The sequence below is a fragment of the Gymnoscopelus microlampas genome (genome assembly GCF_963454915.1).
Source record: "Gymnoscopelus microlampas genome assembly, chromosome: 22".
NCBI classification, from domain to species: Eukaryota; Metazoa; Chordata; class Actinopteri; order Myctophiformes; family Myctophidae; genus Gymnoscopelus; species Gymnoscopelus microlampas.
The window spans coordinates 21,639,035-21,657,091 of record NC_139959.1 but is presented as its reverse complement, the minus strand read 5'-3'; the positions used below and the strand labels follow the sequence as shown (position 1 = coordinate 21,657,091).

Below are 18,057 nucleotides of genomic sequence, written 5' to 3'. Positions count from 1 at the left end.
TATTGTGAGCTTGTACGCCTTGTAGATCTGCTATACATTTGAAAACCTGTGAAATGGGAGATTCTGCATAATGAGTGCTTTCCACTTTTGGTACTTTAAGTACATTTTGATACCAATACGTGTGTACTTTTACTCAAGTAAATTTTGAACACTGCTACTCTTACTTGTAGCAGGGGTATTTCTACATTGCAGTGTTGATACTTTAGTAGAGTACTTTTACCACCACTGTTCCCAGGCCAGACCTGTTTCCTTTCCCCCCCCCCCCCCCCCCCCCCCCCCCCCCCCCCCCCCCCCCCCCCCTTTTCTGAGTGGAAGAAGGGAAGACTCGGGGGGAGCTTTACCCAGGCTGATGGGTGTGGGTGGACCCTAAGGAGAATTTCCAGCCCCGTGATTTGCTAATCGGGGGGACTCGTTCCCTTGTCATTTTCGTGTATGCCGTGGGGTCTGGTCTGTGGAGCTTGCCCGGCCCTCCTGTCGATGAAGGCAACCGACTGCACACTTCAAGTGCGTTTTGATTAAAGCCCGAGTTACCTTCACTCCGAAGGCTGGGCACTGGATTGGAACATCGGGGGGCCTGGAGTGGCTGAGAAGAAGAGGGCAAAAACTATCCTCACTTATGGCTTTTTAGTACCGTTTCCATCACATTTGGGATTGTGGAAGGGAGTAAGGGATCGTCATTATAAATCACTTGAAGTCGCCCTAAGTTTTGTTCACATTTTGTGGGCGCCGATCATGGTCATGGAGATGCAACGGTGGTCCACAAGGTGGAAAACGAAACGGTGGCTTATGGATCCCACTGTAACCGCATTGATCGTCGCTTTAACCCTGGTTCTACAGGCCACCCATGTCAGAGCAGGTAAGGATGTTATAGGGTCCGAACTGTGGACTGAAAGGAACCGATGATGGATGATGCTGATGGAGATATTGAGATTGATGCAGGTTTACCTGGAGACACAGGGGTCGATGCCAACTGTTTTTTTGTTTGTTTTTTGAATCAGTGATCAACTGTTTTATCAGTGATCTGATGGAGATATTGAGATTGATGCAGGTTTATCTGGAGACACAGAGTTGATGCCAACTGTTTTATCTGTGATCAACTGTTTTATCAGTGATCAACTGTTTTATCAGTGATCAACTGCTTTATCAGTGATTAACTGTCTTATCAGTGATCTCGCAGCTCTCAATGAAACTAAATTAGTTGCGCCAGGGCTGAGATCGCCCCTATTATTATGCGGTTTGTGGAAACCACCAAGTAAAAAGCCACGGTATTCCCAAGTGCCCAATATAAAGTGAAGTGAAACCACGTATATGATTAAAGCAACACACACAAAAGACGAGTCCAGGACCTCAAACTGTATTCATAAAAACATGTTAAAGGGGGAATAAGTCAATTTCACGTTTTTGGTTTCACCAATAATGCACCTTTACGCACGAATGGAGTTGAAACGCTTTAGTGCGTAATTTCATCAGTCGCAAGTGTGTGATGGTGTCTGTGTGAAGCAGCGAGTCCCTTGGGTTCTAACATTCACATGCGCTGAGAGAAGAAAAAAAGAAACCTTTTTTTGTTTGAACTACATGGTCCGCTAGGTGTGTGTATGGACACGGTTAGCAGGGTGGGATGGCTCACAGCCTCAGCCTGATGAGACACAATTCTAATATATGCCCTTCGCTAATTAAAATGTTCTTTAGTCTAAAACGGTCAAGATGTTGGCTTTTCAAGAGGGAGACAGACCGGGGTTCGATGCCCGGGCGTTTCACCTGTACTTTTTAAGACCCGCAACCTCACACTTTGCTAAAGAATTCTACAGCCAGAGGATAGACTGTCTGTCAACCTGTATTCATGCCTCAGGGGCAAGAAGAGAACATTCTAGTGTTACTGGTACATCTCTGAGCACAGCCCAGCCTCTGTTGGATAGAGTGCGTTAGAGCGCACAGCTGAATGGGTGGATTTGCTGTTCAAATGACATTATTTTACGTTAAATGACAGTAGTCTGTGCGATTGTGTGGTAATTCAACAAATATTGTGACACTTACACGTTATTTTGCAAGTATTATATAGTTTTATAAAGGAATGCTGTCCCTTTTCATGCAACAACTGCAAATGTGCACATTGTGTATACCCTGTGCTTTCGAAGATGAGAAATGTTAATGGATGGCAGGCCTATGTTTTGATTGGTTGATTGATTGATTGATTGATTGATTGATTGATTGATTGATTGATTGAATACTTTATTATTTAATATTATTTAACAGATTTGCAAAAGAAAATAGCACAGAAAGTCCAGTTTTATACAAAAGGATGCTAAAAGGATTAAACCCAAGAAAGCACTATGGCTTGTTTCCATTTTCCATCGAAATGTAAGGTTAGCCAATCGACAGTGGGGTCAGTCGTCTATTCCCAGGCTTAGATGTATAGTGTCAGTGTTGATATAGCCTATAGGATAATTGAGAAGATTCACACAGGCCTATGTGTCTAACTTAATCATCATAGGGGCCCATTGACACATAAGCGCGCTCCAGAGCGTGCGGCTCCTTCGCTGTCCACAGGCTACAGTGAGTGGTGATATGAATGCAAGCGGTCAAGCAGGTCGCTTGCCAAACAGGAGCAGCACCCTTTCTCCACACTGCCCTAGTCCACACCGAAGCCCAAAAAGTTGTGCTTGTGCAACCCACCGTGCCCAACTCTTCCCCTCGAGTTTTTGCACTCACATGTTTGTTTGGTAGGGCTATACATGGGACAAGGCCGCGTTGTCTGAGCGGGCCAGCCAGCCCTGTGGTGGGAAATGTTTCCCCCTGTAAGTACTGTGCAGTTATTTGATGATGGTCCCTCCTTTGCACTTCCCTATTATTTTAGACCCTTCAAAGAGCAGGCCTTGCATACGGGGCCCTATAGCCTACTCCCATAATGGCTACTGTATACGTGAGTCACAGGGTTCAGGAGCACACAGGTCTCACATTTTACCCTGCTTTAGACCCCTCTTCAGTAGGCCTAGGCCTAGGTGGTTTGGCATGCATTACACTTTTTGTATATTTGTACATGGGTAGGCTGCGCATTTCTATTTTTAGAGAAATAACTGCACTATTCAGAATGTAACTTGTGAATTATACCTTTTTTTTTTTTTATCCCACGATTTTGTAACCCTTTTTCACCAGGTGCCAATTTTCTAAGTGATCCTGGGCGCTACACTCCCGCCGCCAGCCTAGCGAGCCCAGGGCCGAGCTCATGCCTATATCACTTTTTTAATGGACTTACATATTTATTCCCTTTGCATTCATTTGTTGCCTTCATGCATTAATAGTCTATCAACCTGGAGATGTCCTGGCGGATCATCAGCTGTCCCAATTCAACCACTCCAAGCCATGTCCTCTTTAACGAATAGCTTCCTATATATATGGGCTCAGCGTGTATTGTTTCTCTTTCTTTTGTGTCAGTTTCTCCCACTGGTGTTTTATTGGAAGCCATTTCTTGCAGGATGCCCTCTCCAGCAGTGACTGTACAGACACGTTCCCTCAGCCCCTGGGGCACAGGCTCAGATGTGCATTCCAGCAGACAAAGCTAGCATTTTGAGGGCCTTTCCCCCTAAAACCTGCTCGAGTGGGAGCACAGGGGGCCGATCAGCCCCATCGCTGGACGCTCCTATCATGTCCACGCTGTCATATATTCACTATCGCGGTGTAGTCACTGCAACGATAAGCTTTTTGAACTATGGGGGCTTCTTCTACTTGAAAGATACCTCCGTGCTTTATCTTTGATTACAGTATCAGCTTACAACAGCTGCCTCTTGTAATTACGTTCTCTCTCTTAAACATTTCAAGATCATGCGTTTAAAAGGAGGGGGTGGTCATGAAAACATGCTTTAGTATTCTTATGTAGGGATAGTCAAGAATCAAGAGGGTTTATTTGTCACTACTCATATACAGTACAGGTACAAGCAGTGACATGCTAGTGTGGCAAGGTCCGCAGGACTGTGCTAACAGCAAAACAACAGCAATAGTACTGAAATTAAAAAAAGATTCCAAAAAAATAAGATAATAATAATACAATGCAATTATAATAAATACTAATATAAGGAATGATCTAAAGATGAAGCCGCATGAAGAATTCTCTGTCCAGAATGAGTTTATATAAGAGAAAAGGAGGGCAGAAGTGCATGAGGAAGGGGGGGGTGGGTGGGTAGGTCTCAGTGAGGTTTCCTCACTGTGACACCAACATAAAGCAGTCTTGTTGGAGCTGGGAGTGTAGTGGAAGTCACAGGAGCGAGAGAGAGAGAGAGTGAGGGATGGAGACAGAGCGAGCAAGCAAGCAAGAGAGCGAGAGAGAGAGAGAGAGAGAGAGAGAGAGAGAGAGAGAGTAGTGGTAGAGTGGGAGAAAGAGAGGGGGGCAGCCAGAGAGACATTCTGTCTGAAGATATTATTAGAGTCTCAGGGAGCTGCAGGTGAAAAGGTCCTCCTCTGTTTACCGGCCAATTTCACCTTTATGTGAAGATTTAGGGGCCTAAGATGACACACGTGGCAGGAGAGGGATTTATGACGGACGTATGCTCCGTTCTAATTGTGTTCTGTGATGAGTTCTCCTCTGTCTTCGGTTCGGTTATGTTCAGGTGTGTGTGCGTGCGTGAGTGTGTGCGCGTGTGTGTTATCTCTTGGAACATGCTAGTGTAATGATCTGCATTAGTGTGTACATCTGTGAACGTGACTGGGATCGCATCACAATCACACAATCTGTGTTGTATGCTAATGCATTGGTTCTCAAAGTGGTGTCCGGGGACCCCCGGGGGTCCTCGAGGGAGTTCCAGGGGGTCCCCACCTAAATGGCGGATAGTTAGGAACCAAATGGACCCTTATGGGTCTGTACAAATGGAAGAGTGTACAAATGGAACCAAATGGACCCGTTATTTTTACAATATAAATTGGGGTTCCAGAGAAAGAAATGCCTTTAAATGGGGGTCCGTAGCCTAGTGCATGTCAAACTGGGGGTCCTTGTAATTCAAATGGTTGAGAATCACTGCTAGAGTCGTAAAAAATCTTCTCTTATGGGGGTCCTTGGCATATCTTTTCAAATGGGGGTCCGTGGGCTAATATGTGTCAATTTGGGGGTCCTTGACATGAAATAGTTTGAGAACCAACTGTGCTAATGTACCACCATCTAAGTCTCACTTTACTGTACATAAATGATCATTTGACAGCAAATTAGCAACAGACAAAGTCTCTAGTGATTGTAGGGTTATTATATTTTTGTACTATTCTAAGCTATTGACTGAGGGGGGGGGGGGTTCACCCATGCCACCTCAGGTCTGAGGAGAGATATGCAGGGCCTGTTTGCGCAACACAGAGAGGGCAAACTCACACCCACTCATCAAGATGCACAATTCGAAACACTGCACACACTCATTTGGTCAACTTTAATGGATTGGCCAGTATTGACGTTTTTTCTCGGCACCTCGGCGCGAGGAGGGTCGTAGCCCGGCCAGATTGCCCAACATCTGGAACAGATGAGGTTTCCGGGGGTTTGCTCTGAGTGCTGCTCTCTGCAGGAGCTTCTCAACGAGGTCCTCAGTTCAGCCTCCAAAGCAAGTAGCTATAGTTTCTCTTTCCCAAAGCACCCCCCCCCAAAAAAAGCCACATGGTCTGAATGACACAGCACTGTTTCCCCTTTCAAACTTCCAACTCCGTTTGAATGTTTCAACTTTTTATTCAGTTTCGCTGCCTTCATTTCCTGTCTTTTAACCACATGAACCCTAACATCCCTATTCCGGGCACCGCACGTCATAATAGGCGAATGTTCTGTGAAAATGGCCGATCTACAAGCTCACAGTCACACTGCATCGCAACCTTATGATGTGAGGTTGTAGATCGGTTATTTTAAGAGATTTGGTTTAGAGGGTAAAAGAGGGGGCAAAGTACAGCATGGAAGTGGTTAAAGAGAGTGAGTCAACTAATGCTAGGCTGGTAAAGGGAAAGGGAGTCATTTCTGGTCCCTGGAAGAGGGGGAAATTGCTTTTATAGCGTCACCCAGATGATGGCTTGCTTAGATGGCTCTGATGAGGACGCACGTGTTAGGAGTTAAGTGACAGGGACACTTCTGCACATACAGTGGGCGGCCAGAGGGTCAAACAAGTGACCTTTCCGATTCCCAGACCGCCTCTCTCTCTCTCTATAAACTCAGCTACAGCTGTCCCTAAATGGCTGATGAGGCCAAACTATATGAGAAAGGCTCATTCAATGACCCCAGCCGGATCGCTTGACACAAAGACATGTCCTTTGGTGCACACACACTATCTCAGACTGGCCAGACCTTTTGCTTTTGAAGGATTTCAAGGGGTCACGCCTTTTGTTTTGAGCCTTGGGAATTAGGCTGCTGCCAGTCAGTGCACTCTCTGTGTATTTCCCTTAGTTTTTCACCCAGCAGCGTTTAGGTGTTTAAGGAAACAACACTATGATTCTACGAAGGCCTCTGGGGGGACACTGTGAGGAGTGTTTGGGCAGTGATGTAAGCTAAAGAGTACCAGCTCTCGTCAGTACACATCTGGTCCATCGCAGGCGGTGTACAGTGTGGAAGATGAGAGGGGCCAGATGTTTGACTCGCTTGCTTTTTATTTGATAATGCCTTCATCATGGCCGCGAAACGAAGCACACTGGTGGGATTTCACTCGTCTAGAACCCCCAGCCGATGCCAAATTTCTGGGTCAACTGCCGGCGATCCCCGATTTTGGAAGGTTCTTGACCACTGATTACAGATATTCTGTGTTTTCTCCCTTTGTTTGATTCTCGTGAGTTTGATGAAGGTATAACACATGACAGATAGATAGCAGCAACCTCTTCTCTGAAGGGTGCAGTCTGGATTGAGTTGCTCTAGTGGTCTGGTGCAGGGCAGGCTCTGTCTCTGTCTGCACAGTGCTTAAGGCATCCTTTTTTTTTCGTGGAATAAGAAATAAGGTTCATGTTGAAACACGGACTGGTCCCCCCCCCCCCCCCCCCCGCACATGCTCCGTTGAACAGAATGAAACGCCTGTTAGAGTTTGCTGATCCTTGCCACAGCTGGAATGTCGGCCAAAGTGTGTTGAGAGGGAAGTCGGAGGCTTTTCTTTTTTTTTCTCTTCCTTTTTTTTCTTTTATAAGATCCCCCTCCCTGTATAAAGTATCTAAAAGAAACGTTTGGAATGATTTGACCCACTCGCTCCTCCAACCAAAACAGCGGCCTTCAGAAGCTGTCAGAAAAGGCCCGAGCCCCGAGGTTCGATGCCTTCGGACAGCCTGACTTAGCTTCTTCACGCTACGAAAACAGATTAGAGTTATTGGCCTTAACAATCTGCCGTTGTATTGCTTGTTTTACCAAGGTATTGCTGTACTTTGCCGGGTTAAATGAGCCCCTGTATACGGAGACCTCATGCACGGGTCTCCGCATAGTGCACCATTATGTGAGTTTGAACTCTCAATATAGCACCTTTGTTCCCCCGTCTCCCCCCCATATCAGCTAGGCAGTGGTGGGAAAAGTACTCAAATGTTTTACTTACTGTAAGTAAAAGTATCAATACTGCAATGTAGAGGTACTCTCTTACAAGTAAGAGTCAGGAATTCAAAATTTACTTGAGTAAAAGTACTCAAAGTATTGGTATCAAAATGTATTTAAAGTACCAAAAGTAAAAGCACTAAAATGTTTGAAAATAGCAGATCTACAAGCTCACAGATGTAGATCGGCTATTTTCAAATAGCCTAGGTAAATAGGGCTAAAGTGGTTAATGTATGTTTCATAATATCATAATTTATATCTGAAAAGTAACTAGTAACTAACGTGTACTTAGTTACTTTACACCACTGCAGCTAGGTAATGCTTTACTGAGAAGGGTGTTTTGATTAAAGTATATGATTATAATGCTTTCCCATGAGACAAATGCGGGGCCCAAACAGGGCCCTTTATGTGAAGTGTTTCAGGTTGGAGAGAACAGGAGCCTCCGGCTAAGGCTCTGGTGACCCTTTATCGAGGTAAACATATCCGACTGTTATAAGACCAGTTGGCTGTGTCGCTTTGATTGAGCTATTTCCTGTCACGTGGCGAGGCAGGGCTGTAGAGCGGGCAGCGTGTCCTGGTTCAGCTGTAAAGAGCTCTCAATTGATGGTTATTGGGCGTTAGTTGAGGAGAACGGTTTGTAATACCTGTATGTTTGATGCTGTTTGATGTTTGAGCCGTAGGTTTATAATGTGAATCACTATAACGCCGGATAAGCGTCTAATAAATGGGCCGTGGCGTTGGAATGAGAAGGCAAGAGATGTTTGTCATGTTTGGGATCTTTGATGTTATTAGTATTTGTTTGGTGTGGTATGCTCTCAGTTTGCTGATACAAATGGAGCAGGAAGAAGAGTATTTATATATAGGCCTATAGATATTTTGGAATGGCTCTGGATTCAGCACTGTAGCTGGTCAGTTTGTCTGAATGTCTGTGACGACAACACAGTTTCCTTGATACTAGATAGGACGAATCAAATACACACAGCAAAATACTGTAAATGTACTTGTATCCTGAGTTTTAAATGAACTTGACCCTATTTCTATAGTCGTCAATTTAGTAAAAATTGACCAGTAAAGGTTCAAAGTGATACAAATGAGCACAAGAGATTTTCCTGTGCATGTAAATTAACCACTTAAGCCCTATATACTTCATTGTAGAGAAAATAGACGATCTGCAAGCTCACAACTGTCGCATCGCAACACATTGTGAGCTTATCAGCTATTTTCATTATTGCGGAATTTATATCATATGTGTGTGTGTGTGTGTGTGTGTGTGTGTGTGTGTGTGTGTGTGTGTGTGTGTGTGTGTGTGTGTGTGTGTGTGTGTGTGTGTGTGTGTGTGTGTGTGTGTGTTTAGATTTATATAACTTAATAGTTATAGAACATTTTGGACAATTCTGAAACTTTGAAACTTTTAATGGCATTCCCAAAATAGGGACACCATGGGGTAACGTGTTAACGTTTTCTGTATCATGACCTAACCAATGTTTTCTCTCCCCCCCAAACAGCAGAACCAGTGGATGTACTAAAAGTATTAGAATTTCACAATTCCCCCGAAGGAGTGAGGACGACATCAGGATTTTGCACAAACCGGAGAAGTTCCAAGCCGGACACCGCCTACAGAGTCGCCAAGCAGGCCCAGATCAGTGCCCCCACCAACCAATTATTCCCAGGTAAGATAAACTTCTCAGCTTTTTCTAACCCTTCTCAGGCTATCTCACCTTCTATGCCCCCTCCTTGGGGCTGAACCGGCTTTTAAATGCGCCTATTATTCTGCCTGCCAAGTCCCCTGACAGCAAGATTCTCCCCCTGATCATGTCTCGGCACTGCACCGCCACTGAGTGTTTTGATTGTCTCCCTGGGAGAAAGGGCTTGGCTAGGAGAGTGTGGGACGCTGGATGCCACCGACAGGAATCTGATGCTAGAGCTTGTTTAGCCTACTCTCTCAGTGTCTGTTCCGGCTCTCCTGCCTCCAGCTGATATTAATTAGCTCATTAAGACCTGAGATACGATTCTACAAATGTCTTCTAAAACAGTTTTCTCTAACCTTTTCATGTGAAGGTAGTATAAAAAATAATGGTTAAAGTGGTTAGGCCACAGTTATGGCCCTGCATTGATGTATCCACAGAAAACAGCACACGGCACAGATGTGCACAAAACCGTAAACCGTGTTGCATTTCTGCATAGAATTGACTTCCACAACGCATAAGTAAGCACCAGGACTGTGTTTACTGGCTAATGAGAGCGTGTAGGATGTTTTCTTTTTACAACCCTTTATAGGTGTGAGTGACTCACACACAGACACATTAAGATGTATTGTTTTGAACACAGAGCCGTTTTTTCTCTCTCATTACCACTCTGCTCATTTGTGTATGCACAAAGTTAAGCCACAACGTGCTTTCGAAGATAAACATGTATGCATTTGTCAGGTTTCAAATGGTAGACTGTAGACACATTATAATGTTAAGGAGAAGCCGAACCAAACCAAAGTAAATGGTTTACCTTGCACCTTCAAAAACATTCATAAGTTCATCTTCTCATTTGGGAACGATACTCAATGACATCCAATACATCTGGATACTACTTATAAATGTGAGGTAGTTGCTACAACAGTGGCGAGAACGGCCGCTAACAAACCTGTGGCCGCACTCCTTTGGAAACCAATCATGTCACCGATCGTCCGAATATGAAGGACGGCCCTAAAGACTTGGATTGGTGCTGCAATGCAGAACTAATTGCTTCCTCTCAGTTAAAGGGATAGTTAACCCCCAAAATGACTTATTTTCTATCGATTAATCACCCCGTGGAGACTTGAATTCGTAGATATGTTTTAGTTTTTGTCGCATTCCTAAGCCAACAATTTGATGACCGGCAGCGGTTCCAGTAGGAGACACTCCTTTGTATCTCCTACCGGAACCGCTGCCTACTTGTCCGCTGGTCATCAAATTATTGGCTTAGGAATGCGACAAAAACTAAAAAATATCCATGAATTCAAGTCTCCACTGGGTGACTAATCGATAGAAAAAAAAAATGATTTGTGTGAACTATCCCTTTAAGCTGGTAGATTGTCTAGAAGTCTCTAGTTGAGTCGTCGTAGCGTTTAGAGACGCATGACATGTCGCACAAATAGATGATCTACAAGGTCACAACGTACAACACGTTGTGAGCTTGTAGATGCTCTATTTTTGCCATGCAACACAGTTGCAAACCGTATGACGTTGGTGTCCATTCACAACTCAAGCAACCTCAAACCTCATCATGCCAATTCTTTTACTGAAACACAAAGTTCATTCACCCTCGTGAACCTAACCCTGCCCTCCCCCTCCTCCTCCTCCTGCCCCGTCTGTGTACAGGTGGCGTGTTCCCCGAGGACTTCTCCATCTTGACCACGGTGCGCCCCAAGGCGGGCCTGCAGACCTTCCTCTTGTCCATCTACAGCGAGCAGGGGGTCCAGCAGCTCGGCGTGGAGCTGGGCCGCTCCCCCGTCTTCCTGTACGAGGACCAGACCGGCAAGCCGGCGCCGGAGGACTACCCGCTGTTCCGCAGCCTCAACCTGGCCGACGGGAAGTAAGTCACAAACTAGTCGGACAACACGCGCTCTGGACCCCAGAGAGAACAAGTGGCCCGGACCAGAGTTTGAAATGTGACTTAGTTGGTCATCGAGAGATGACCAAGTCGTTACGGTTTAAGCAGCCCTCGGAATTACAGTGATTGAGTTAAGAAAAAACACATTTTGCTACTCAAAAATAGCAGATATACAAGCTCATAGCGTGGCACCGAGTGCCACGCTATGAGCTTGTGTATCTGCTATTTTTGAATAGCCAAAGAAAAATTACACAAATGCTTTCCCGGTCTTAATGGGTTTAAAATGCTCAAATGCATTCGGGTGTTCCTTAAAAAACTCCCCGTGACCCCCCCGCTGATTTCTTCCTCTTGGTCGGAGCAGGAAAACAACACAGGTTCTGCCCGTCACTGCGCCGCAGGCGCCTGTCACAAGATTATACATCTCATCGGGGGGCTCCTGGGCATCGGTGCAGGGGTACAGAGACGGGTCAGAGATAGAGAGACACTGCGCAGCAGGGACTGCCATGGCCAGCCTGACCTCAGCCATGAACTCACTTGCCTCTGTTATTTTAGAGAGGAGGGGAAGAGGATGGTAGGGGGGAGGGGGGAAGCAGCACTCAGCTTCCTTATTAGCCCCGTGGATTACCTTCGCCCAATCAGATTCTGTGCAGCGATTCCCTTAGTCTTTTAGCGAAAGGCCTGATTATCCTCTCCTCCCAGGTTCAGAAAACCCCAGAGTTTTCACTCGGAGCCTGGGCTTAGCCGACATGAGCCCTTTTTTTGTGGGGGCGCAAGCGCAAGAACAAACAGAGAGGCTGCTGGGAAATTACAACTTTTTTCTCTCTTTTTGTTGACAAAGTGTTTTATGGCGCCTTTGAATGAGGATTGAATGAAAGGGTTGTCTCCTCTTCCAGCAGGCAAACTGCATTGTGTGTTGTGACGGTTGTTTGTGGAGGATAGTGATAACCTGGTCAGCAGATGTTTTGTTGACCCAGAGAGACAGTTCATTTACAAGGACATGTTAACGCTGATGAGATGAAACCAAGACATAACTTTCAAGAATTGACTTATTATAACTAGGCAACTCAATAATCACAAGCAGATACAGTAGATTGACCCAAAACATGTCCTCTGCTGAACACACAGGTTGCAGATGAGAATTGTAACCATCCTAGCCAATATACTTTGACTTACTTTTGTCCAGTGCTTTGCAGTGGTGGAAAGTAACTAAGAACATTTACTTAAGTACTGTACTTAAGTATCTACTTAGTATCTAAGTATCTACTTAAGTACAGTATCGCCGATCTACAAGCTCACAACGCGTCGCGACGCGTTGTGAGCTTGTAGATCTGCTATTTTCAAACATTTAGTACTTTTACTTTTGGTACTAAGTATATTTTGATACCAATACTTTTGTACTTGTACTCAAGTAAAATGTTCAAGTACTTCTACATTGCAGTATTGATACTTTTACTTAAGTAAAACATTTGAGTACTTTTTCCACCACTGGTCCAGTGTGAGTTCTGTGACTGCACACACTGGACAGTGTTCTCTGTTGAGGATCTTTTTAGCATTTAGAGGATCTGGATTGCATTCCAACTTCAGGCCTTTTCTCTAAATCCTCTGTGACTATAGCGTGAGCCTCCCTGGGTGTGCATTCATTGTTACCCAAATCTACACGGCGTGCTTGAGCAGAGCGGCACAATGATGATAATATTGCGGCTGTGAAAAAGAGCAGTCCCCCCCCCACCTTCAAATAGAATGAGATGAGACTGAGAGGATTTATTCTGAGCTTTTGTGGAATGTATACGTTATGAATCTATTTATCTGTGCTACTACTGCACACTTTAAAATAGTGAGTGTTCGTTTAACTGCCTGGCCCATTTACACCTGCACAGCTATGCTCATGGTTTTACAGTGTTATTGTTAAATTGTTTGAATATGATAGGCTCTATGCACAGCAGCCATATTATCACTCCCTTCACATGTGTTACCAATGATACTAATGAAGGCTCTGTTCCATTTAGTGTAGCACAGTGGTTCTGAGACTTTTTAATTTCCACGACCGCCATAACTCTGAGAGTGTACAAATGGAACCAAATGGACCCGTACATTTGGTTCCATTTGTACACTCTCAGAGTTACACACCCGAAACGGTCCATTTGGAAACCCCTCAAGGAACCATGAGGGTCCCTGGACCACACTTTGAGACCCACTGGTGTAGCAGAGTGTTTCCAGTGAGCCAATATGAACAATATCAGCACCCTGACTCTGTGTGCAGAATGGAGAACCTTCATTAGTATCATTGGCAACACCTGTGAATTTCTTCACAATATGGCTGCTGTGCCTAGAGCCTAGTCGCTCTGTTCCTCCTGTCTAATGCATTTAGATTTTTTTAATTGGAATATATATGTATATATATCCGGCCGCTATTCTATTTGAAACCTGTATTTGCAACACTGCCATGTAAGATGACCGGTAAGCCTCCCTACTGTAACACTAAGTGGAGAGTGCATGTTTATTTGCGGCTAAGCCCCTTTGTCTGGCCTAGAATTTCTCCATATTATGTAGCTTTTGGTCGACGGATTTGAACATCTCCGAGGCTAACCTCCGTCGAGTGCCTGGGATAATGGGAATTCTCAAAACCGATCATCCCTATCTGACCAAATTCGGACCAAATTCTGAACTCTGACCAGAATCTGTAATTGTATTTAATGCTCCGTAAGCACCTTTGACCATATCATCATATTGAGCCGCATCGGCGCTGGGGTCTCATCTTCCACCTCTGAACAATGTTTTGACTGTGTACCTCCTGCTCCGGCTAGCCGGGCCTTCCTGGATCCTGACACACACTTTCTACAATGTTCACCGTGTCTGTCATGCCGAGTAACCCAGAAGGAGGATTAAGTTTGAGAGTTTAATGAGTGTAATCCTGCGTTAAACAGGGCCAAAGAGTGGGGGCAAGAATGCGGTCCAACCGCTGCCCGGAATGCAATAGCCCCCTATAAGTGCAGTGGCAAATGGTGCAGTGGCTCGGGGAGGTGTCAGACTCACGTGTGACCCTGGTTAACCCTTTGCGTCTGTGGGTGGTGTCAATTAAAACGCCCGATAATAAGCAACACGGTCCCCTCGTGAAATTTGCATAAATGTCACGATACGGAGACAGCAGATACAGTACACCTTCTATATGCAGCAGCAGAGGAAAGATGTGAAGTTGCACATTCTGTATTCACCTTTATAGAACATTTTGTTCATTTGGAATTTGGATTGCATTATAGCAGGGGTTCTCAAACTTTGTCATTTAAAGGACCCCCAGTTTACTATGCATTAGGCCACGGACCCCCATAACTCTGAGAGTGTACAAATGGAACCAAATGGACCCTTACGAGTCCATTTGGTTCCATTTGTACACTCTCAGAGTTACCAACCATTTAGCAGGGAACCCCCTCAAGGACCCCTGGGGGTCCCCGGACCCCACTTTGAGAAGCACTGTATTATAGAATCCCACTAGTTGTAGTTAGAACTGCATACAGCAACAGCACAATGCTGAATATTGTAGTAGATTCTTCTCCAACTTGGTTACATTGATCAGTATATGTGAGGTTTATTGGCCATGTTTGTTCTTGGTGAGGTGCCCCACTGCCTGCTTTAACTCCCATTATGCTTTGTTGTGTCTTCGACCAGGTGGCACCGCATTGCCATCAGTGTGGAGAAGAAGACGGTCACCATCATCGTGGACTGTAAGAAGAAGCTCACCAAGCCCCTCCACAGGAGCGACAGTCCCGCCATCAACACCAATGGCATCACCGTGTTCGGCACCAGGCTTCTGGACGAGGAAGTGTTCCAGGTAAAAATTGATTGCATAATGCCGTGTCTTGTGTCTGAACACTGTATGTGTGCTGTCTGTTTTCAGACTGTGCTCCATTCGGTGAGCAGCCAGCGTCCACTGTAAATACCTGCTATTGTCCTAAGCTCCTTAGGAACACAGACCTTTCTTTACACTGGGAAGGAACGCACTCTACAGTTCACTATAAATGCTCCTGTGATATGCATGTTGTTCCAGAGACACAGCCTGCGTCTGACCCTTTCAATGTTGCTTGAGGGGTGGAAACCTTTTAGGCGTCATGATATTGTTTATTGGTATAAATTATTTGATACCGTATTTCTTTACTCTCAGTCTTTCAGAGGGTCTGGCTTGTCATAATGCAAGTTCACAATTGAACAGGAGTATACCAGCTTCTGAGTAACTCAAATAGTGAGAATATGAAGAGACAAGCAAACTAGTTTTGCTTTGGTTAACTGTTAAAGTCTGCTTGATATGCTGATGAGGAGTGTGACTGACACTGTGACGCAATATCGCTGTGACGTGATACTGACTTCCAAATATGGAGTTATTTTCCTCTCCTTGGACTCCCAGTATAATATTAAAGTTTTAAACAGTAAGCTGTTTCAAAAAGTATAAAACATATGTGAAAAAAAGGGATTTACTTCATTGGCCTACTGGCAACGTGTGAAGGCACGCACGCACGCACGCACGCACTCTTCTAGACGGCCGTAGGTGCCACACTCAAATTCCTGCATTGTTGTCTGTCCAACTCTTTGGTCTGGTGCTACATAGCATCACATCACAAATTATGGTAATTAGCTCCAGCTTTCGCTCTTTGGCAAAGGTGTTTGTTTGTAGCTGTTCTATGAAAGTGGGGCGATGTTGTTTTCGAGTTCCCATACCCCGACCGACCATGCATTGCTTCCCCTCTTTGATGTTTCCAAAAAGGAATGTGGGATAATAGAAGCCAGTGCCATGCTGTGGGTTCAAGGATCTCCATACTTGCTTTTATGAAGAACTAAAGCCTGAGTTATACTTCGTTCTGGGTCGGTCGGTGTCACGCACCAAAAATATCTGATCTACAAATTCACAACACGTTAAGCTTATGGTGCGACACGTTGTGAGCTTGTAGATCAGCTGTTCCCGGTGCATGATGACACAGTCATGCAACAAAGTATAAATCAAGCACAGCCATAACTCTCGTTACTTAGGTCTTTGATGTAGCTAGCTGATAGGTTACTAGAATAGGGCTTGATGACAGCACAGTAAGGATCCGTTCGGACGCACCTGCACAGCAAAATCCACATCGTAAATTCTCCTCTGAGTGTAAAGATGAGTGAACATTCTGAATTTTACTGTGTACAAAAAGTCTGCGAAGGAACCACGTTTTCGACATCCATCATATCACTGTTGAGTACCTACAGTAGCAAACGTAATGGTCATCTTACATTGTGGATATATTGTAGTGTTCAACACTTTCTGTCTATATTTCAAACGGCTTCTCGGTTGGAGCATGCCGCTGCGGCTTATATTATTAACCTTCACAGGTTCTTTGTCGGAGGTTAACTTTACCTTGTAATTAGACACACTTAGTTCAGGAGATCTTTGTCCTCCACCTGCAGCCTTCTGTTACAGTGCAGCTTCACAGGTTAGAGGTCCACGCAGACAGACACACAACCTTTCTTGGTGGAATGTGTCCTTGAAGATGCTCCTACTGTAATCTGTGGGGTTTACTTTGAATTCAAATGCCAGTGGAGGTGGGGATGACTTCCAATTCTCCTTGTAGGCACTAGGCAGTGATAGTGGCTGAAGGACAAACTTTAAACATCACTGTTTTAGACGCAGAACATTTTAATTTTTGTTTTGAGTTTGGGCTGTATCGTATTGGGCTGTATAGTAGTAGTGGGCTTATATCCCTTCTTAAGCAAAATACAGTACAGATTACAACCCCCCCCCCCCCCCCCCCCCAGCATTTGTCTGGCTGTTTGCTGAACATGTGAGTGATTCTCTCCTCTCCAATGTCAAGCAATACGTAAACATAATGACAGCTTAAAAGAACAGATCAGAAACGTTTAGTAATATTTAGATGATTCTCTGCTTTAATATCGGATGGGACCCTTATGTGTTCATTTGGGTCCACTTTTACACCCTCAGACTTAATTTAACATGGATGATAGAGTTTTATTCAGTGCACAAGGGGTTTGTACCATACATCAAATTTCAGTTCCGCTGAGCGCTGACTTCAAAATAGTCCAGAGTGAGTAAAGTGACTGGGGCAGGGACACAAAAAAGAAGCCGTTTGTCAAGGAACGAGGCAGTCAGCAATTAGTGCTCTCATTGTTAACATCTGGTGCAGGAAGGGTGATCAGCAGCAGCCACCATAATTCTGTGTATGTATGCCTCCTTTTCAGTAAGAAACGGCCATTGTTTCTGTTGTGGATACACCGCAGTTGAGCAACAGGAATTACTGCCAGACTGACCTGTGTGAGTTGTGTGCCGTTGTGGAAGCATTTGCTGGAACTTTGCCCCTTGCGGTCTCTCAAACTGAGCCGCTGCCCTCTCCTTTGACTGGAACCTATATGCATTAGGCTACTTTGTCAAATTTGGAACAAACCCTTGCCCTTTTCAGTGTCTGTTTGTTCTGAGACACATGCAGCTCAGCCAGAGGTGTAAGAGCAGTAAAGGGGCCAGGTGAATGTAAATAATGTTTGACAATGGCCGGATTGTCATGTGAGATTGAAACACACAGGGGTTAGGGGGGGTGGGGTGTATTCAGAGTGAATGCAAGGGGGTGGGGGCTAGTGTTTGCTGCTTGCGAGAGCACGCTGGTTTGTTTACAGCCAGTCATTATTCGGGTGCCATGCTTTGACTGATTGCTACTGCTGTTGTCCCAAAGCCATTTTTCCAATGGGCTGTGTCATCGCCCCGGTGATTCTTTCTGAGTGGGTTGCCTCAGAAAGAATTGTAAATCAAATCATGTCTTCTTTATTGTTTTGGGGGAGGGGGGAGGGTGCATTTTGATCTTCCCTTTCTCAGATGTTAGTAGGGCCGTCACGATTACAAATTTAAGTTGAAGATGAATCTATCACTCAAATAATTGCGATTAGTCTATCACTCAAATAATAACGCATGTTATGAGCGTGTAGATCTGCTATTTTTA

General features: G+C 44.9%; 1 protein-coding gene across 8 annotated transcripts in view; it reads left to right on the top strand.

Annotated features, from left to right (window-relative positions):
- Positions 1–455: 455 nt before the first annotated feature.
- The window catches only part of col11a1a (collagen, type XI, alpha 1a), a 125,203-nt gene continuing 107,601 nt past the window's right edge, over positions 456–18,057 (top strand). For all 8 annotated transcript variants that reach the window (XM_084049242.1, XM_084049237.1, XM_084049239.1 and 5 more), the window contains exons 1-4: positions 456–856; positions 9,016–9,180; positions 10,861–11,074; positions 14,756–14,918. In XM_084049242.1, coding sequence (XP_083905368.1) covers positions 733–856; positions 9,016–9,180; positions 10,861–11,074; positions 14,756–14,918 — 666 coding nt within the window. In that variant the 5' untranslated portion in view covers positions 456–732. The remainder of the gene's footprint in view (positions 857–9,015; positions 9,181–10,860; positions 11,075–14,755; positions 14,919–18,057) is intronic.